The 22,489-nt window shown below is 36.5% G+C and overlaps 1 protein-coding gene across 2 annotated transcripts in view; it reads left to right on the plus strand.

Moving 5' to 3' along the window:
- nr3c2 (nuclear receptor subfamily 3 group C member 2) overlaps positions 1-22,489 on the plus strand; it is a 185,185-nt gene that overhangs the window by 135,955 nt on the left and 26,741 nt on the right. For both annotated transcript variants that reach the window (XM_031895503.1, XM_002933501.5), the window contains exons 4-5: positions 6,440-6,556; positions 20,139-20,483. In XM_031895503.1, coding sequence (XP_031751363.1) covers positions 6,440-6,556; positions 20,139-20,483 — 462 coding nt within the window. The remainder of the gene's footprint in view (positions 1-6,439; positions 6,557-20,138; positions 20,484-22,489) is intronic.

Here is a 22,489-nt window from a genome sequence, read left to right on the forward strand (position 1 = left end):
GTAAATTAAATTATTTTGTGACTTACTTTTTTAAAATTATATGTTCTGTGATGTGAACTACTCCTTTATTATTTCCTTTTTAGCCTGTTCTCACACAACCATCTAAAATAGTTTCTAAGTAATAAAAGTAAAGCCTGGCTAGCACTTGCAGCTACACTGACTTATTTACTGGAGTATGCAACACAATCCCATATCTTTTTATGACAATCTGCTGCTAAACTGCAAGCCAGACTGAAGAAAAACACGTTTTTTTACCCACCCACACACACACTCCTCAAGCAAGTGTCGTTTAACAGCGCATAGTGATGTCTCATTTCCATGTTACAGTGTAAAATGGCAGTAGAAGAGGCAGTATACTCAGAAATCATGTTTACATTCAATGCAAACACTCAAGGTCATATGTGCTGTCACTTTTACTATTTAATTTAATATTTCTGCATAAGCAGGAGTGTATTCTGTTTGCATATATATATATATATATATATATATATATATATATATAGCGAACCCAGGGTGGCACTCTGCTTCAGCTCTTAGCTCGGCTGCAAGGTAAATGATTTAAATATCCAAAAAAGACCAGCAACACCGAGTTATATTCCAAAAACAATCAATTGTGTATTAAAAACGCATGAACAGCCAACGTTACGTTTCGGTCCCCATCAGGACCTTTCTCAAGGCCTTGAGACCGAAACGTAACGTTGGCTGTTCATGCATTTTTAATACACAGTTGATTGTTTTTGGAGTATAACTCGGTGTTGCTGGTCTTTTTTGGATATATATATATATATATATATATACTGTATATATATGTATGTATGTGCATGTGAAAAAAGCAGTGAAGCAACACCATAGTGCGTATTTGAGATGCCAACATGCATTGTGCAAAAAGGCTGCAATTGGCAGTTTTTTGGGGGTTTTTTTTCACTTTGTCCACTGCATGGAGCCTTGTGCAAATAGCTGCAGGCCTCTGTGCCCTGTTTCAAAGCACAGAGACTGGCAGACCACGCTTTTAATCAAGGCCAGCCTGTGTTTGGCAGCGCTTCATTCATATAATGTGGGCAGTTGGTAAGGACGAGGCTGGGGTGCACCTTTTTAAAGCGGACCTGTCACCCAGGCATAAAAAATCTATATAATAAAAGCCCATTTCAAATTAAAAAGGATACCCAAACTCATTTTTTTATTAAAACATCCAAACCCATTATAAAAGCATTTAAAAATCCCAGATGTCACTCATATATTGCCTGTCCCGCCTCTATGCCTTAGTCATAGAGGTGGGGCAGGGAGTTACTTTCAATTCAGAACTTTTAGATGTTGCTGCTCTCCTCACCATCTAATTGTGTAACCAGTGCATGGACATGGGTATCGGGTCCCCCATACTGGCACAGAAACAAGATTTTAGAAGAATGCAAAGTTTGCCTTAATAACACTGTCCACAAAATGGTGCCGGCCTGCTTGTTGCAATTGTGAATTCCAAGACTGAAGAAAAAAGATTCAAATAATTTATATAGTGTAAATGAAGTTTATTTGGCTTGACAAACACAGTAGAAAACAATCTGGAATTATTTCTTAAGGTGACTGGTCCCCTTTAAGACGCGCCAAATCAAAAGTCCAGCGCACCTTAAAAAGGATTACCCCCAGCCTCGTCCTTACGCAATCCCCCCAGCATTGCGGGGGGGGGGGGTGCAAGTGCTGCTAATTTGCACCCCCTGAATGGTAAATTAGCCCTCAAGGTTAACAAAAAAAAAGTTATAATGGGAATATTCATAAAGGTGTTTATTTTTCTGCTCCAGCTTGTACCTTTATTCTGCTCTACTAGAGACCTAACATAACCCACCTAAGTTAATGTCAGAATGCACTACAGACCTTCTGATACGAGTGGGGAGAATACAACCTGGCTACTATACCAATGAAGACATCTTCACACGCAGGTTAGGTTTTCATTTCAGGTATCCAGCCAGTGACTGGTATTATAGGGATATCAAGTCAGTTCCAGAGCAACCTTGGAAACATGCTCTTTTGTATGTTGTATCCACTAATAATACTATGGGTCAACATTTTTTAGGTGAGTATGATTAAATATGGATCACTGGTTGACTCTGGAGGATTTATAATAATAAGATAACAGATACATTGAAGGTAAACAAAGGACTGAGACAGCCCAGAAAAGTTAACAAGCTACACTTTTTGTAACTAATAAGCTAAACAGGTCTCTTGTGGGAACTGAGACTCGCAGCTTAAAGGGCAATTTCACTTTTTTTAATCAAAACTGTAGTAACACATAAAACAAGACCCCAAACCCCCCAGAAATGTGTTCAAACTTTAAATAACCTGCCAAATTTTTTAAAATGGAAGTGGTATTTAGGGGGCGTGGTTGCAAACATTGGCGTGGCCAAAAACTTTAGCTGTGCTACACATGCCTTTTATTTTTGTCCCTCTTTACATTTTTTAGATGTTAGAAGATATGTTCTTAGCTATGTTATCGTCAAACAGCTTTTCCCCATTAATAAAATATGGTTGCTATCCATAGCCAGGTAACTATATATGCCTGTAAGTTTGACATCAGCAAAATGGGAACTTTTTGGTGGAAATATTAAAGGATAAAAAATTGAAGTGCATTTTATATCACAACTGCCTTTTAAGAGGAGGTGGGAAAAAAACCTTGACCTTGGGAATGTGATATTATATATATATTAGATATACAGGTATGGGATCTGTTATCTAGAATGCTCAGGACCTGGGGTCTTCCAGATAAGGGATCTTTCTGTAGTTTGGATCTCCATGTTTTAAGTTTACTAAAAAATCATTTAAACATTAAATAAACCCAATAGGATTGTTTTTCATCCAATAAGGATTAATTTTATCTCAGTTGGGATCAAGTACAAGGTACTGTTTTATTATTACAGAGAAAAAAGAAATCATTTCTAAAAATTAGAATAATTTGTTTAAAATGGAGTCTATGGGTGATAGCCTTTCCGTAATTCAGAACTTTCTGGATAACGGATCCTATACCTGTACTACCTTTTACTTTTTTTTTGCTTATTTTTTTTTCAGTGTTGTGTTATGTTATTCGGCTTCTGTATAGAGAGGCAATCTTTTGTGGTAATTGTGACCCAGACATGCCGGGATCAGGATTTATCACAAGGGATGTTTTTTCAGTTGAGTAACTATTTGCTTTTCTTATTCTGTGATGCAATGACTTTGCAGAACGCTGCTTACTTTTTCTGACTCATTTCTTCTCTGAAGTTTTTTCGCAACCTCACGGTAGCAGAGACTGCGAAACACTAACATTTTGTTTGCTATCCTAATAGTAAATTCCATTTTAAAAAATAACACAGCAACCAAAGGGGTGACATATACTTTTAATTTTTTTTTAATAGTCAGTGCTGTATAAATACATAATCATATATTTTTGGGAGAAGCGTTCTTTAATTATAATTTTTTTGTATAATTTTTTTTTTTTACTGTGTTCATAAAGAACATTTATAGATAAGAGACAAATTAGGTACATTTTACCCAGACACTTTTGCTTCCCACTTTTTCGCTATCCCAAATAAAACATGTCAGTAGGTATGTACTGTATGGAAGGATATAAATAAGCATGATCATCTAGAGTAGCTGCTTATTTTGTTTGTTTTTAATTGATCGCTTATGTAATAAATGGTAAGTTCAGTAGTGACACATTGCTTTACACTTGGCACTCTTAAATCCTGCCCAAATTAAAGGCCTTCCTTCTTGCAATAATGGGCTGAAATGTTTTAGTGCAGTAGTTAACAACAAAATATTGTTTAGGACTCATGCTTTCTCTCAAGCTTCCTTCACTCTTAACACCATGAAAATTATTTGTGGTTCCTGCAAAGTGGAAACAAAAAGGGAAAGCACTAAGCACTGTGTCACTTTCTTTGTCAAAGTTTTTTTGGTGAGGTCTTAAAGGATTTTTTCTGAGTGTTTCCAACGTGCCCAGCAACAGCAGTCTATGCTTTCATTTTGGCTACATCACAGCCTGGTTACATAACATTGTTTGACTGGCCCAGACAACCAGGAAGCAGATTTGGGCAGTTCCCCCTGAATGCATCCGTGCCAAATCCATTGTTTATATGCTGCACACCTTTCCCAACAGCTGCATTATCTATGTAAATCTGTTACTCATTATGAACATGGATTAATTATTTGTTAAACTGCTCCTTTAATCCAGTTTAAACATGCCCATTCTACCTTTGAATGAGGATTACCCTTAGTTTAGTCATAGAACAAAATAAAAATGACATCCTAAATCATATATTACTTTTAAATCGGCCAATAATATACATATATTTGTAGTACCACAGGGTTTACTAAAATGTTTCTAAATATTTTATTGTGGTTTTGCAACTTAGATGGCTGCTTTTTTTGATTGCTTAGCTTTAAAACTTCTTAAGTAGCTAACTCTAGGATTAATATATTTTTTTTATGAACTTTAATTGGACAGTTTTGATGATTCTTTAATACATGTCCCCCAAGCATTCCAAGTTTTCTTCACTTTGGGGCACATTCATTAAAGTACGAGTTTGAATCCCAAAATTGGTAAAATTCAGATTAGATACGATAATTTCTGATGATCGCAAATATCATGAAAATGCTTACGAAAAAATCGTATTAGTCATGATAATATCGTATTGGCGATCCAAAAGTCACAAAATTTTCGTATCCGAACGATTTTAAACAGCGGGAAAACCTTTCTGACTTTGATCCTTCAGTGCATGATTTTGGAAGCCTCCCATAGGACTCAATGACACTCTGCAGCTCCAACCTGGCCCAAGGAAAGTCTCCCATAGGGCTCAATGGCACTCTGCAGCTCCAACCTGGCCCAAGGAAAGTCTCCCATAGGGCTCAATGGCACTCTGCAGCTCCAACCCGGCCCAAGGAAAGTCTCCCATAGGACTCAATGGCACTCTGCAGCTCCAACCTGGCCCAAGGAAAGTCTCCCATAGGGCTCAATGGCACTCTGCAGCTCCAACCTGGCCCAAGGAAAGTCTCCCATAGGGCTCAATGGCACTCTGCAACTCCAACCTGGCCCAAGGAAAGTCACAATACCGAATCTTAAATGAATCCGAAACTTTTGCACTCAGCGCGACAATACGTTTTTGTCGCACAAATTTTGTCACAGAGTACGAAAAAGTCGCACAAATGTACGAAAAAGTTGCAGAAAATACGCACAGTACAAATGAATTTTTTGTATTTCAGACCTGTCGTACTTTGATAAATGTGCCCCTTTGTGTTTTTTTCATTGCGCTATGACAAACTGTTCATACTGCCCATTCATTACAATTTCAGAGATGCCTTGTGACATTCCTGGAACTTTTTTGTTTTCCATTTCTGTGTAAGTGTTATTTTAAACACTGTGTGATGAACTGTATAATGTTTTACACATGGGATGGGATGGTTCTCGTAGCAACCAATTGTAGGTTATTCCATGTAAACATGTTGACATTTCAGGAGTAATGCCGGGTTTCTTTCCCAGAATTCTGCTTTGCATACAAATGATGGGAGAGTGTCCTTAACTAAAAAGACATATATGATATAATATATTGAATATAAATATAAATAAACAAACAAAGAAGTGACAATGTATCTTAAAGCCATTGGTCAGTGTTGCTAATAACTGGAAGAGTGAAGTAAATAAGCAGGATCCATTAAGAGGCAGATAAAATAGTGATTTCTTTTTATCTCTAGCCCCCATTCCATTTCTCTTATGAATTGGCTGGCATTTATGTTGTCTCTTTAGCTATTATCTAATATTTCCACTAGGTTTGGTATCCCCTATGAACTGGAGTTGAACACTAGGACATATGAAGTGTTGGTTACATAGTTGAATAGTTACATTATAGTTGAGATTGAGAAAAGACACACGTCCAACAAGTTCAAAGATTTCAATTACATTGTAGACCTTACAAAAGGTCCAGTCTCACGTTCACATACCCATAGATTGCCTGGTAATGTCATGTTTTTAATGAATGTATTTATTTGCTTGAAATAGAAAGAGAATGGTCATTTTGGTTTGTAAAACAACTGGTGAACTCACAGTTCTGTTGGGTTAAATAGTTCCACAATTCCAATACATTGTTAAGTGTTCATTTAGCTAGAATAGCGTAGCACAGCAGTTATGAAAAAAACTTTTTGAACAGTTTTAAGTTGGTTGTTTTACAGTATATTTTAGAGTTAGAAGTTCTTTGTAATTTACGCATTTGTTTTCTCAGGGAAATGAATTATATTCATTACAATTGTTTTTGTGCCATGGAATTTAAATTGTTATTCAGATGTTCTGTTGAAATGTTGCCTAGTGCTCATCAGCTGCCATCAGCTCATTACTTACACATTTCATTAATGCTCTGTTACAGAGAACTCCAAGTAACATTAAAAAAAGGAAACCGTTCTAACACCGCAATTGTCTTTTCTGTTTCAGGGCAGCACAGTTACTTGTGTGCAGGAAGAAATGACTGCATTATTGACAAGATTCGGAGGAAGAACTGCCCTGCATGCAGGTTGCAGAAATGCCTCCAAGCAGGAATGAATTTGGGAGGTAAGGAGCACACAAGCTGCATTTCTGTTTTTAACCTGACTAAATCTTAACCTCATATCTAATCCTGACAGTTGATGATAACACAGCATTTGGAGCATGCACAATAGGTACTGCCTTGGCAGCATTCATGCTAATGGAGCTTACAGTCTAATGCCCCTATCACATTCACACATACTGTTATCAGTTTTATCAGGAGCCAGTTAACCTGCCTATAAGATTTTGGAGTGTGGGAGTACCCAAAGGAAATAACTAATCAGTGAAGGCCAATATGGCCAACATGGAGAGGTTGCACAGATTTTAAAAGCTTGCACTCATTTCAGAAATGTAGAAGTTTATTTGGAGGCCCAAAGAGCTTTATTTAATACTATTTAAACATTAGTTACAGAATGTCCTTTAATATTATCTAGAGGATCAATAAAGAAAAACTCTTCATCACCTTGCATGCTCATGTTGTGTCCAGCCTTTTTGTGTCAAATGACTTTAAGAGCTCCGATTCGGTTTTGCCGAACATTTCATATTCAGTCACATTCCAGTCCTGCAAAAATTGCTTAGCTTAGCCAACTTCTGTATCAAATCATGGATTTGGGGCATACCAAATAATGTTGGTTTTGTAGCCTGCTTATTAAATGATCTCCAGGTATGCAGTAAGCAGTTGGAGAAATCAGCTAAGGTTGGAGTTTCTTTCCAATGACATGCTTTCTGTCTGCATAGCCTGAAGCATTGAAATGCAAACACAGCGACAAAACACCCTCATCTAAATACTGTATTAACCCTCTAGACGCAAAACTCAGGTGCACCTGAGTGCATCTTTCTCATGCAAAGTTGCAGTAGTACATAGTTACATAGTTACATAGGGTTGAAAAAAGACCATTGTCCATCAAGTTCAACCCATCCGAGTAAACCCAGCACACAACCTATACTAACCAATCTATACACTCACATACATAAACTATATATATACAACCAGTAATACTAACTGTAGATATTAGTATCACAATAGCCTTGGATATTCTGCTTGTTCAAAAACTCATCCAGGCCCCTCTTAAAGGAACAGTAACACCAAAAAATGAAAGTGTATAAAAGTAACTAAAATATAATGTGCTGCTGCCCTGCACTGGTAAAAGTTGTGTGTTTACTTCAGAAAGTCTACTATAATTTATATAAATAAGCTGCTATGTAGCCATGGAGGCAGCCATTCAAAGGAGAAAAGGCACAGGCACATAGCAGATAACAGATAAGACACTATTGTATTCTACAGAACTTATCAGTTATCTGCTATGTAACCTGTGCCTTTTCTCCTTTGAATGGCTGCCTCCATGGCTACATAGCAGCTTATTTATATAAATTATAGTAGTGTTACTGTAGCAAACACACCAGTTTTACCAGTGCAGGGCAACAGTGCATTATATTTTTATTACTTTAAAGCTCTTTCATTTTTTGGTGTTACTGTTCCTTTAAAGGCATTAACAGAGTCTGCCATTACCACATCACTAGGAAGGGCATTCCACAGCCTCACTGCCCTCACCGTGAAAAACCACCTACGCTGCTTCAAATGGAAGCTCCGTTCCTCTAATCTATAGGGGTGACCTCTGGTGCGCTGATTGTTTTTATGGGAAAAAAGAACATCCCCCATCTGCCTATAATCCCCTCTAATGTACTTGTACAGAGTAATCATGTCCCCTCGCAAGCGCCTCTTTTCCAGAGAAAATAACCCCAACCTCGACAGTCTAACCTCATAGCTTAAATCTCCCATCCCCTTTACCAGTTTAGTTGCACGTCTCTGCACTCTCTCCAGCTCATTAATATCCTTCTTAAGGACTGGAGCCCAAAACTGCACTGCATACTCAAGGTGAGGCCTTACCAGGGACCTATAAAGAGGCAAAAATATGTTCTCATCCCTTGAGTCAATGCCCTTTTTTATACAAGACAGCACTTTATTTGCTTTAGTAGCCACAGAATGACACTGCCTGGAATTGGACAACTTGTGATCTACAAAAACCCCTAGATCCTTCTCCATTAAGGATGCCCCCAACACACTACCATTCAGTAGATAGTTCGCGTTTATATTATTTCTACCAAAATGCATAACTTTGCACTAATCAACCTTGAACCTCATTTTCTAGTTTGCTGCCCAGTTTTCCAATTTTGTCAAATCGCTCTGCAAAGCGGCAGCATCCTGCATGGAACTTATAGTTTTGCACAATTTAGTGTCATCAGCAAAAATAGAAACAGTACTCTCTATGCCCACCTTCAGGTCATTAATAAACAAGTTAAAAAGCAAAGGACCAAGGACTGACCCCTGCGGTACTCCACTAACCACACTGGCCCAATTAGAAAATGTTCCATTTACCACCACTCTTTGTACTCTATCCTTCAGCCAGTTCTCTATCCAATTACAAATATTATGTTCTAGGCCAATATTCCTCAATTTGATCATTAACCTTCTGTGAGGTACTGTATCAAACGCTTTAGCAAAATCTAAGTAGATGACATCAACTGCCATTCCAGCATCAAGGTTCCTGCTCACCTCCTCATAAAAGGCGACTAAATTAGTCTGGCAAGATCTGTTACGCATAAAACCATGCTGGCACAAACTAATAGTATTGTGAACTGCAATGTATTCAACTATCCTATCCCTTATTACCCCTTCCAGAAGCTTTCCTACTACTGATGTCAGACTAACAGGCCTATAGTTTTCAGGCTGAGAACGAGATCCCTTTTTAAATAAGGGCACCACATTAGCAATCCGCTAATAGTAGAAAGAAGAGAAGCTCTCAATCCTTGTCTATATGTAGTCATACCCTATAAATAAGTCAAAACAACTTTGTAGATTGAGTGCTACATTGGAAGCCCTCCTTAAAAGAATTGTACACTGTACACTGAAAAAAATAAACTAGGGGAATAGATAGGCTGTGCAAAATAATATACAATACACACAATATAGTCAGTTGGCCAAAAATGTGATCTATAACAGCTGGAGTTAACAGATGTCTAACATAATAGCCAGAAAACTACTTCCTCCTTTACAGCTCTCTAACCTGTTCAAAACCTGTTATCAATCAGTAACCAATCAGTGACTTTAGTGACTTTATATGCGCATTAAAACTCCCATACGGAACAGTGGGGAGAGGTCCCCATTGCTCCGTATGGGAGCAAAATTTTAAAATTTGCCTGGGGCAGGGCGGCATGCCACCTCTGTGTTTGTACCGCCCTAGGCCCGGGCCTTTGTGGCGTCACCACAAATCCAAGCCTGCTTATGGGAAATAACTGTTTGCTTTTGAATCTGATCTGTAAGCTAAAGATCAAAAGCCTTTATAGATGACACTTTTGTTAACTAACCATATAAGAAACATTTTTGATTTTGCACAGCCTATCAATTTACCCAGTTTTTATTATACTGTTCCTTTAAAATTGCGGCTCAGTGATGTCAGATTTAAGTTTGTTTGGTTTATATTTTAGAGTAGCCTAAAGTTAATTTTCATTAACTAAACCTAAGAAATTATAGAAAGCTGTCTGTTCTCTGCATATTGAATAATAATTTGATTTATTAGACCGAAGGCCATAAATAAGAAAAAAAAAAAAATAATAAAACTAGGCTCTACCCATGTGGGTACTTAATATTACATTAATTAATTAACTCTCTGCTGGCTGGATTTTTTAGGTAAATTAAATTTTCCTGCTGGGTCACCTTGTCATAGAGACTGTTACCATAGATAGATTTGCCTGTGTTGTATCCCTATTAAATACTTATATTATTATATATAACATGTGTATTCTGTTGCCACACAAGGCATTTGTCCGTATCTGCCTGCTCGAGAATGAATACTTTTACATTTTCTTGCCCAAATCTACTCCAGCACACAGGCTGAAGCCATGCCTGTCAGTGCACATACAGGAAGAAGTGGATGGGGAGAGGATTGCTGTTTCTCTGCATGCAAAAATTCAATCCTTTTTGTCCCCAAACTGCATTTCACAACTTCCATTGTCCTGAACCTATATAGATATGTATGTGCTGATTGAATCAGCACTTTTATTAATGATAAAACCTTATAACCAGAATTACTTATGCACAAATGTATATGAGAATAAATGCACACATTTAGATAGCAGAGACACTTTCAGATCCTAACATGACTTTCTAGCCTTACTAGGGCGTGGTAAGGGCAGCTCCTTGCAGAATAATGGTGTTCTTATTTATTTATAGCTGGATCAACTTGACAACTGCAAAATGTAACAGTAAGGGTTTTTCTGAGTGGCTAATGTTTCTGCCTATGCTGATGAACTGTTAACAGATACACACAAAGCTGTTTTCTGTATAGAATAGATTATTTACAGAACACAATTCGGAAAACAGACTGAGTTCATTAGGCAGCTTTTAATTGTATAAAGGAAATATCAGTTACTTGCATTGTCCCCCAACAGGTGTGTAACAAGGTTGCTGAGGTGCTAAGGAGAGCATTGGGTTGCCAAGCTCAGATGTAACTGGCCCTATGCAATTTATATTAACTGAGAATGTTCAAATTTGTAATCTGGGATCTGCTGTTTACTTTTGGACTTCGGCTTGTCACTTACTTTTTACAGATTTACTTTTACGGATTCTTTGTTCATCCCAGTGACATTTTATACGTGCTTCCCTGCAACTGCCTATTTTTTTCCCAGAATATCAAATGAAAGTTTTAGTACTTTTAAATTGCTTTGGTATATCATTAAAAACAGGCAAAGCTCTAGTGTCTTCTCCTATATGACATAAATTCAGATAAAGTTTCAGATCCAGCCTAATGTTATTGCTGTGAGACAATAACCAGTGAGAGAACGACAAACAGTGCACTGAGAGGTAAAACATTTGCCTAATTCCCTGCTTATGATTCTGTAGGCAAACACAGCTGCTGGTTTTGCATTCCGCTTTCTGTTTTTTTGAACCTTCATGATATATGCGCTGTTTTAATTGGCACTTAGAATGGTAGATTCATTTTGTCAGATGAAAAATGAGTGTTGTATTTGTTTGGAGACTCCAAATCCATATACAGGTATGGGACCTTTTATCCTGAATGCTCGGGACCTGGGGTTTTCCGTAATTTGGATCTCTTACCTTAAGTCTGCTAAAAAAATTATTTAAACAGTAATTAAACCCAATAGGATTGTTTTGGCTCCAATAAGGATTAATTATATCTTAGTTGGGATCAAGTACAAGGTACTAGTTTATCATCAATGGTATGGGACCCGTTATGCAGAATATTAGGGACTTGGAGTTTTCCGGATAAGGGATCTTTCCATAATTTGGATCTCTTACCTTAAATCTGCTAAAACAAAATTATTTAAATAGTAATTAAACCCAATAGGATTGTTTTGGCTCCAATAAGGATTCATTATATCTTAGTTAGGATCAAGTACAAGGTACTGTTTTATTACCACAGGTATGGGACCCGTTATCCAGAATGTTAGGGTCCTGGAGTTTTCCGGATAAGGGATATTTCTGTAATTTGGATCTCTTACCTTAAGTCTGCTAAAAAAAATTATTTAAACATTAAATAAACCCAATAGGATTGTTTTGGCTCCAATAAGGATTAATTATATCTTAGTTGAGATCAAGTACAAGGTACTGTTTTTTAGTACAGAGAAAAAGAGACTAATTTTTAGAAATTAGAATTATTTGCTTAAATTAAGTCTATGGGAGATGGCCTTTTCGTAATTCGGAACTTTCTGGATAACGGCTTTCCAGATAAGGGGTCCAATACCTGTGTATCACAATACCATGGTATAACACCATACACATAATGTCCATGCATTATAGCCATGCTCATGCCTTAGAAGTAGGTTTCCAGTATTGTCCTAACCTTAAAAAACCTGATATTCTGCCACACTTTTTTTTTTTATTTCATGAAAGTAATTTTTTGATCCTTCATGTTAATATACATACATGCCTACACTTGAACTTAACTTTATTTGATGCAGTGCTTCCCACAACACTTTTCACAATGTTGTTTTTTAAGAGAAGGAATAAATGTGACAACTATTATCCCCCATCTGGTTTTCTGGGAGTGGGCCTGAAAATCTAGCATTGACTCTCCATGCGCTTGGATAGTTTATGATGAAGAATTCTCTCTAATTTTGTTTCAGTTGCTTCTCATTTAAATGCTTTGTTGTTTTCAATTGTGTATGTTGTTCTATAAATAAAGGATAATTATGGTGTGCTTTAAGCACTATGCATCATAGTTGACATTTATCCTAGCTAAATATGCTATATAAAAATTTTTAAATATTAGTTTTTAATAGAATACTCAGCTGATACTGTGTTGTTCCTTTATGAGTAAGTAATAATATATTTAGGTATGGTAGTATTTTGTTGACAGTAGTTTTTTGGGGTTCTCATATACAAGTAGTTAAGATAACAGTGTTGTCTGTTCTACTTTTTAGCAGAAACGTTGATTATTTTCTTCAATAAAAACTACAATGGAGAAGTAGTTCAAATTCCTCCTTTTAGGAGGTAGATAGGTAATTTTTTAGTTCTTATGTGATGAAATAGAAGTAGCATATTTTTAGAGGTGAGGGGAAAAAAGAAACTATTCACAGAAATGTTGTTATGGAATGTACTGTAATTATAGTTTTGGTTGATGTAGTTTGTTTGCATCTGGATGGGGAGCCAAAAAAGGAGATTTTCAGAGGTCAGAGGAAGAAAGTTATTCATAAAAGGGCAATGTAGATCATATCACTATATAAGGGAAGAGTGTAGATGTGAAAGCCAGTGAAGTAGGTTTACCAATAAGCAGTTAATGTTCTTAAGGGTATCAATGTGGTTAGAACATTCCCACTCAGGTGCTGTACGTATGCATAAGTCTTGCTCAAGACCTAAAGTGTTGGAAACAGGATGAAGAAGATTTGTATTCTGTAAAAAGCCATATAATTAAAAGAAGGTTTGTTCTTCATGTTTGATTGAGAAGGGGATGTCAATCTTTAGTAAAAGCAGAAAAAAGTGAAAGTTTTTAATTGGCAAAAGCAGGAAACTATAAACCACATTTTGTGACTGAAATGACATTCAGTGTCAAGATAGACTTGTAGACATTACTCTCATTGTTTTGCATTAAAAGACATGGCTATTTCCTTCTATGCAAAAAGTACACTACCGGCTCCCCTTTTGGAAAGAACAAGCTTAAGTAGTTGTTTCCTTTCTATCAATCTCTATCAGTCAATTGTCTATTAATCTCTTAAGATTTTCCTACTCCTGCATATACATTTTTTCTGCTGTGCAGTGTTTGAAGGGTTTCTTCCATGCACAACCCATTTCAAATCCCCTACAGCATTTATATACCAACTTTGGCTTGGCCAGTCCAGAACCCTCAGGGTTTTTTTTCAGTCATTCCTTGATAGATTTCGTGAAATGTTTGATTTAGTGGAATGTTTAGGGTCATCATGTTGCAATGTCCTCTTTTAGTTGAGCTTCAGTCTTCTCACAGATGGACTTACTTTATCCTCAAGCACCCTGTAGTGGATCCTATAATGGTGAGCTTCCCAGGCTGTAATGCTGCAAATCAGTCCTAAACCACAACATTTCCACCACCATGCACTTCTCATGAGTTTTTTTGAAAGATGCCATTCATAGGTACTGTGGCCAAATAACTTTGTCTTCACCTCATCTGTGCAGAGCACAAGTGTTTATGGGCAAATTTGCCTTGATGTGTTTTCTGGACAGCAAAGGTTTTTTTCATGTAGATCTAGTTTGTGCAATCCCTTCCTAATGGTAGATTCATAATAGAAGAATCAATAGTAGAATCAATATTTGCAATAGCTACCTATATGACCTGTGGCAAAATTCTGTGGTTCTTAGAGACTTCTTTAAAAAATGTTACATTCTGCTCTTGGTATGACAATGCTGGGATCCTCTCCAATGATGTTCTAAATATTTGCAACTGATGTGGTGCACCTAATCCCATGTTTAGCTATTTGACGTAGCGATAAATGTAGGGGTATACTTACTTTTTCCACATGCCACATTTGCACTTTTTTAAATTTCAATTACACAGTGGACTACGAAATAAACATTTTTCTATCAGTATTGTTCAAATGAAGATCAAGTATGTGTATGTGAAAAAGGCAAGTGTGGGTGTGTGAGAGGTGCAAAATGCTCTTTGTAGAAATAGTAAAACAGTTTAATACAGGTGGGAGTTGTCTTCATTAATATCATTTTAGAGCAGACCTGCAGACAAAATTAAATAACTCACTTTTTATAGAATCAAAACTTCATAAAATAATAAAGATGACTGTAATTAATGATTTTGTTGTCATGGTCTAACCTGAAAGGCCCTTATACAATTACCACATGTAAAGGGATCAGTGATTCAGCCAAAGCCATGAAAGTCTCTTTTTTATTAATGATGCAGTAACCTGAAATACGTGTTTGCCATTCCTGATTTAATATAATATCCCTTATTATCTTGTGCAAGCTCACCTCAAATGCCCTTCCCATGAAGTGCTGAGTAAGAGCAGACATATGAAAGAAGACATTATTAAAGCAATTTACAAATCCTTGGGTTCTTCCTGTTTCTCACATGATTACTGCCTTTCCATACAGTTGGGAAGTTTGAAATAACAATGACTATATTTTATTATCTTCTAAATAAAAACTGTATTTAACCATGATTGTCAAAGTGAAAATAATGAAATCTGTTTAATTATTTCCTTATTTTCAGCATTCTGTGAATACGATCATTGGCTAGTTTAGTACAAGATTTCTTTTAAGAATACATTCTTACCAATCAAAAGTAAAAAAATTAATTAAATGGAATAATTCTTCAAGTGCATAGAACATCTTATTATGAAGCTGTGTGTAAAATTCCTGATTGATATGAGGATCACATTTTTATATGAAGTGTTCTGATATATCATTTTCATGCATTTATTTAATTTTATAGATTTTCTTATAAAAATAAGAAATAATAAATGTTATTTATAAGGCACTAAGTTTGCTCAGGAGCAAGTTTACCCATAGCAACCAATAAGATGTTTGCTTTTAAACAAGTAACCAGTAAATGGCTCCAGCTGATTGGTTGCTATGGGTTACTGCTCCTGGACCAACTTAGTGCCTTTTAGTACATTATCCCCTAAAGCCTTTGCTGTTTTGTCTGGCCCTGCCCAGACAGAGTAAACAGAGGGTGTAGTGATGTGTTATATTAACAGTGTAAAAAGTGCTAATATAAAATCTATTTAAAAAAAATGGAAATTGCAAAAGTGTTCAGCTCTTGGAGCAATTGTATATTAGAATAAAAGGAGGGGTATATGTCCCCTTTAATTTAATATTTTTTCTAGCTCTTAACGATTTGACTTGAGTTCTTATACTCCAAAGCTCAGAACTGTGTTTGACTGTTTAAAGTAGTCAAGCACTATCTAAAAAACTGACATATTGATGCAAAACAATGACTTAATACAGTGGGGACTTTAGCCACAAATACATTAAATACAGTGAGTGGCAATGGGAAGTTTAGTTACCTGATGCCTAGAGAAAGTTTCATTCAGTCAGAAATCCTTAGCATTACTGGAAAAAAAAAATTGAGAATGGCACCCAAGCAGGAGAAACAGGAGACAGCTAAGTCCAACCCAACATGGGAAACAAAAGCTTATCTGAAAGCAGTTCTGTTATGCAATGCCAGCTCTATCTGAAAGCACAGGATCACCAGTACTGTATTAGAACAACAAAAAACACATTTATTGTGTTATTACCATGTAAATGGTAAAATTAATTTGCAATGTTCACAGTATAATATAGTAATAAAAACTACACCATAAAAATAATGACAGAATCCCTTTAATTTGTTGCACAGAAACATAAGTACTCAGAGAAGCCAATCATATTTTTGCTATCATTATTCCAGCTTTTATTATAACAGTCTAATTGTTTAGCAGTTCATGTAGGTAACTGCACTTCTGCACCCAGGTTAGTGGATAAGTAGAATATTTCTCAATGTTCAATGTTATTCCTTGTCCAACAGCTACCATGTAGAATGCTTCATCACTAAAGAGACCATCACAGAAATAGAAAGACAATCCCATCATTGTCTGGCATTCCCAATAACCGTAGAAACAAAATAGAAGTTCAAATGTTGATTTCTCAATAACACAAGTAAATCACAGTTAAAATGGCTGCTACAGCCTCACGTTTTCCATGAGAATTTTGCAGGCTACAAGGGAATACATATTCCAAAGATTCATAGTAACCTCTCTTGCACTGAAATTATACTGTATGCTCTGGGGCCTTATTGTGTCTGAAAAAATCTATATATTGCACTGTGTATAATAGGCAGCAATGTCTAATTATAATCATAATGTATTATATCCATTTTCGTTAAATTATATTGCAAAAGAGTTACTGTAAAAAAATTAAACATACTATTGGATTATTGCATAGATTTTTTACAGCCATGGCAAGCAAACTGTTCAGAGAGTTCTGTAGTGAATCAGCAAAATCCTCTTTCCTTTCTGTGACAGACGGAATTATCTCCTTGGGCCCTGCCTGGTTGATTACACAGGACAGACCATATGGTGTCTATCCCTTGTACTTGTTCTCAGAGCCAGACAATTGGTACAGAGAGGTAGTAATTCAAAGAACTAGCCGCTCTCAAAAATGACAATATTTACAAGTAAAATTGCAGTGTCCCTGTTTAGCTGCTTGTATATTTCATGGTTTAGATGGATTATATAATTAGTGTTTGTGCTGAAAATTGGCCAGCTGGTTACAACAAACTTATCATTTAGGCAAAATTAGTTTTCATGCATTTTCCCAAGTAATATTAATTAGCACTTTTGCTTCAGATTTAAACTAACAGCAATACCTGTGTATTTCCAAGCAATATAAATTGTACCAAGGGAGGCATCATTAAATTCAATTGAATCTGCAGATTTCTTATAAATAAGCGAAGAAATACAATATCTGGGATTGCTTATCATAGAATCTGTATTTTAAATAAACACACGTTTTTGGTTTCATAGAACAGCATATAAGACTAGTGACTGAGGAAAGCAAAAATACATAAAGGGAACGTTTTTGACTATAGTACAGAGTTGGGATCTATTATCCAGAACGTTTGGGATCTGGGGTTTTCTGGCTAAGGTGTTTTTCAATAATTTTCATCTTCATACATAAAGTCTGCTAGAAAAACATTTAAACATTAAATAAACCCAACCACATGATTTTACAAGTATGGGACCTGTTATCCAGAATGCTCTGGACCTGGGGACCTTTCTGTAATTTGGATCAGCATACCTTAAGTCTACTAAAAAAAAAACCATGTAAACATTAAATAAACCCAACCACATGGTTGTACAAGTATCGTTCCAGTTATCCACACTTCTCTGAACCTGGGGAACTTTCTGTAATTTGGAACACCATAATTAAAGTCTAATTAAAAATTTATAAGGATTAATTATTTCTTGGTTGGGATCAAGGACAAAGTACTGTTTTATTATTATTACTACGGAGGAAAAGGAAATCATTTTTTTAAAATGTGGATTATTTGATTATAATGGAGTCTTTAGAGCTTTCTGGGTGGCAAGTTTTCAGATGATTTATCACGTACCTGTACTATTAATACTGATTTATGCTGATCTAGTTAACGTCAAGTACAAGGTACTGTTTCATTAATACAGATAAGAAAAAAAGAGTAATTTTAAAAATGTGGAACTATCTGCTTAACATGCCCTCTGTGGGAGATGGCCTTTATAATTTGAAGTTTTCTGGATAATGAGATCCTAAATAAAGGATCTGATACCTGTATGGGTTTGTGTAGAAGAATATTACCTCCTGGTTGCTTTAATGAAGCACAGTATGGCAGCTCCTTGTCATAGCAGTAATATAAAGCTAAATAAAGTTATATGGGAAGGTTGATCTATGTCCGTATGGATAACTGTAATTATTAACAAAGTTTAAGCTGTCATGTTAAATTATTTAGCTCTAAAGCCAAATGATGATATATACTTTCCAAATTCTTTTGAAAATGTCCAGTTTCATTGTAAACAAAAACATTATATAACATAACATATAAATATCATGCTTTATAAGGAATGTACAAAAGCGATCCATTGTGCTGAATTTAAAGGACTTGACATTATTTTCAACATAACAGACTTGATGATTTTTATGTTGTCTCTAGTAGCCATTTGTTCCTTGGCAACATTGCACTGCACAATTTCCAAACAATAATAATGAGAAATCAATTCAGAGCTCTATATCAAACTGTCTGTTCAAATGGCATTAGAACTAATAGGTCTTTTTCTAAGCTAGAAGGACCACCAACATATTTCCCCTCTCGCACGCAGTTTCACCTTCCATTTTCATGCACAGCTTGATTCCTTGGTAACAGTTGGAAAAGCTGCGGCCTTTCCTTTCTTTCATTCTGTTTCTGTACAAACATGCTGTCGTTTCTCAGAATGCAAATGCAGCAAATTGTAAGATAGGCACAGTGGATTTACCAAAAGCAAAATTCTTATTTGCTATTAGATTTCAGAGAAATGGCTTTCAGGTTGACCTGTAAAATCTCCTACCCTTTCAACCTAAAAATAAAATATGAAATAGGCATGATAAGATGTCTTTTTGAGTCATATTTGAAATGCTAGCAGAATGGAAGCAATCAAAGCTTTTTAGCTCAATTACTTGGGTCACGAATTGAAAGTACATATGTGTTTTTGTAATGTATTACTGTGATCTAGTGAACTTGTGACGCTAATACACTGTTATAGCTTCATCATATGCACATGCTTTAGAGTTCTGATATGTGAGTGTTTTGGGCTATTCCATTCTAGCAGCTTTCTCGCTCCTATAGAGTAGTATAAAAAAAATAGTGTGGCTATGTATACATAATAAAGGAACAGGAAATAATGCAGCTTTAACTGTAACGGGAAGTATTGTGGGAGTAAAAGGCAGTAAAAGGCCCATCTATTGGCTGATGAACACATGTTTGTGAGCATTGTGAATCCTATGGCACCAGGGGGCGGCCCTTAGGGCTCTGGCACACGGGGAGATTAGTCGCCCGCGCCCTGTTCGCGGGCGACTAATCTCCCCGAGTTGCCTTCCCCGTGCCATCCCACCGGCGAACATGTAAGTCGCCGGCGGGATGGCAGACGCGGCGGGGCGATTTGCGCGAAATCGCGCCGCCGCAGGGGGAAGGCAACTCGGGGAGATTAGCCCGCGAACAGGGAGTTTTGCAGCGGGCGACTAATCTCCCCGTGTGCCAGAGCCCTTAATTCTTAAAATGCCAATTTTCCATTTAGGATTACTCAATGGCACATACTACTAAAAAGGTATATTTTTATGAAAATGTTTTTTTTAGATAAAGCAGGGTTTTACATATGGGCTGTTTTATGCAATATATTTTTGTAGAAACCTACATTGTTTGGGTATATAGTTTTCCTTCCTAATAAGTTATTAGATTATGATGTCATATTAGTGTTTATAATGAAGTCCTAACATTAAATAAAATGTCTGATTTCAGTGCTGCTCCATAACATTGCATCCAGAAATAACCACACCTGTCTGTTCAAGACATGAACTGGCTCCACAGAAATGTTTAATGCTCTTTATTTTCTTTTCCTGTTTTAGCTCGGAAGTCAAAAAAGTTGGGAAAATTAAAAGGAGTGCATGAAGAGCATCCACAGCAGCCACATCAGCAAACACCAACTCCAAGCCCCAAGGAGGAGACAACGTTGACATCTTCATCAAAAGAACCTACAGAAAATTCAAACTCCCTTGTTCCTCTTATATCAGCGGTATCTCCTGCAATCACTCTGTCAGCAGCTGTGATCCTTGAAAATATTGAGCCGGAAATTGTGTATGCCGGATACGACAACACGCAGCCAGATACAGCAGAGAACCTTTTGTCCAGTTTAAACCGACTTGCTGGAAAACAGATGGTTCAGGTGGTGAAATGGGCAAAAGTGATTCCAGGTATATTTAATTATTTAAGTGTACATGACATCCCCATTTGTAAACACATGCATCCTGCCACATCTTAGTGGGCTGTCTAAGGCCTGGTGTAACGAACTTGCATGACTCCTGGTGTCAATGTTCAGTTCTCAGAATGCCACTAAAGGGCACATGAAATAAGACCCAGTGCAAACTCTGTATAGTTTCCAGTAAGTCGTGTAATGTAATGATTCATTGCAATTATGACAAAACAATGGCAGATGGTAGGTATGTATACAAACATAATGGCAATCGATTGCCTCCTGGTGTTTCTGCATTTCTGTGTGCCTATCTGCGGTACTTTTCATATATTTCTTTTCAAAAAGAAAGACAATTCTCAAATGCAGTAATACAATAGATTTGTTTTGGCCATAGACAGTGCTTACTGTTTCGGTGAAAGCTACACTGCCATCATTAAACTACAATAAATTTTAAAAGTTGAAGGGGACCATCATTGATTTAGTTTATTAAAAAAAACATACAGAATTCACATTTTCTGATTGTCAGAAAAAAAACTCTGCTGAGATTCTATCTAGATTTAATGATTCTTACTTGTTAAAACATACTGGGATATCAGTAAATTATATGTAATTCAAGAACATCACATACTCTGAATACTGGACAGTGAAAGTCTAAAGTTTCTAGCTGAGATATGACCTTGTGTCATGTCACTTCCACAGAATTAGTAAATAAAGACAGCATCTTGCTTCTAGGGGATAGTAGATGGAGAAAGCCAATAGATAAGCATTAATCTTCCTTATACAACATGCTGGGATTGAGGTTAAATTCTAAGACTATATTGCTGAAGGGAAACTTAAATCTAGCAAAAACAAAGGGGGTTATGTTTTAAAAGACACTGTTTGCCTAAATGTTGTAACCCTTAGCAACCAATCAGCAGGTAGCATTTACTGGTCACCTGTTTAAAAGTAAGCATTTTATTGGTTGCTATGGGTTACTGCATTTTGGCAAATTTAGTGCCATTTATTACATTTGGGAGTCTGTCTTGTACATAGAGCAGGTGTATTCAAGTAATTGAAAAGTGTAAAGACCTCTACTATAGACCAACACTGTTCTCTGGTTCATGCAGTTAAGGAGACTATGGGCCTTTCGCTTCCTTATACAAGTATGGGACCTGTTATCCAAAATGCCTGGGACTTGGGGTTTTCCAGATAAGGTCTTTCTGTAATTTAGATCTCCATACCTAAGCATTAATTAAATCCAATAGGGTTGTTCTACTTACAATAAGGATTAATTTTATCTTATTTGGGATCAAGTATAAAATTTGATTAAAATGGAGTCTGTAGGAAATGGGCTTTCTGTAAGTCAAAGCTTTCTCAATAATGGGTTTCCAGATAACAGAACTCATACCTGTATACAGAAATTCACCTAATGTTGTTTACTTGTCACGTAGGGCTATACTGATCACTTCCATAAGGCTCTCCATCATGAGTTTGCCTATAATAAACTCTCCTGCTATTCATAAAGGCTGTTTCAAAATGAAAGAATAAATGTCATAACACCTTCCTTAGACAGGTGCTAGGTACAGGGCTACCATAAGCCACATCCTGCTCAAATAGTGCAAAGCAGGTGTAGGTGTGTTGTGTATGCCATTATTTGCATGTAGTGCCTATAATGTCTTTACTTATGGACCACTTCTAAGGTATGCATTTTATATGTATCTGTTTTACATGCAGAAAATAGAGGAGCATTAATAGAAATGGCAGGACATACACACAGATCTTTAAAAAGCACATAGACAATGCCATGGGCTTAAAACTGCACAGGTTGCAGCTATTTAAAGGGAAGATCTGAAGCATAACATGGCAGGTAGAAGCAGACTTGGCCAGACTTCCACACTGGATACAAGGAAATAAGCAAAACCATCTGCTTCCTGCTGTAGCTTTTTTATTATATATCTGTGACAAGTAAAGAAAAAAACTCAGGCTTTCAGTGGTCAGGGTAATTAAATGAAAGTTCAGGTATACATG

Source organism: Xenopus tropicalis, chromosome 1 (genome assembly GCF_000004195.4).
Source record: "Xenopus tropicalis strain Nigerian chromosome 1, UCB_Xtro_10.0, whole genome shotgun sequence".
NCBI classification, from domain to species: domain Eukaryota; kingdom Metazoa; phylum Chordata; class Amphibia; order Anura; family Pipidae; genus Xenopus; species Xenopus tropicalis.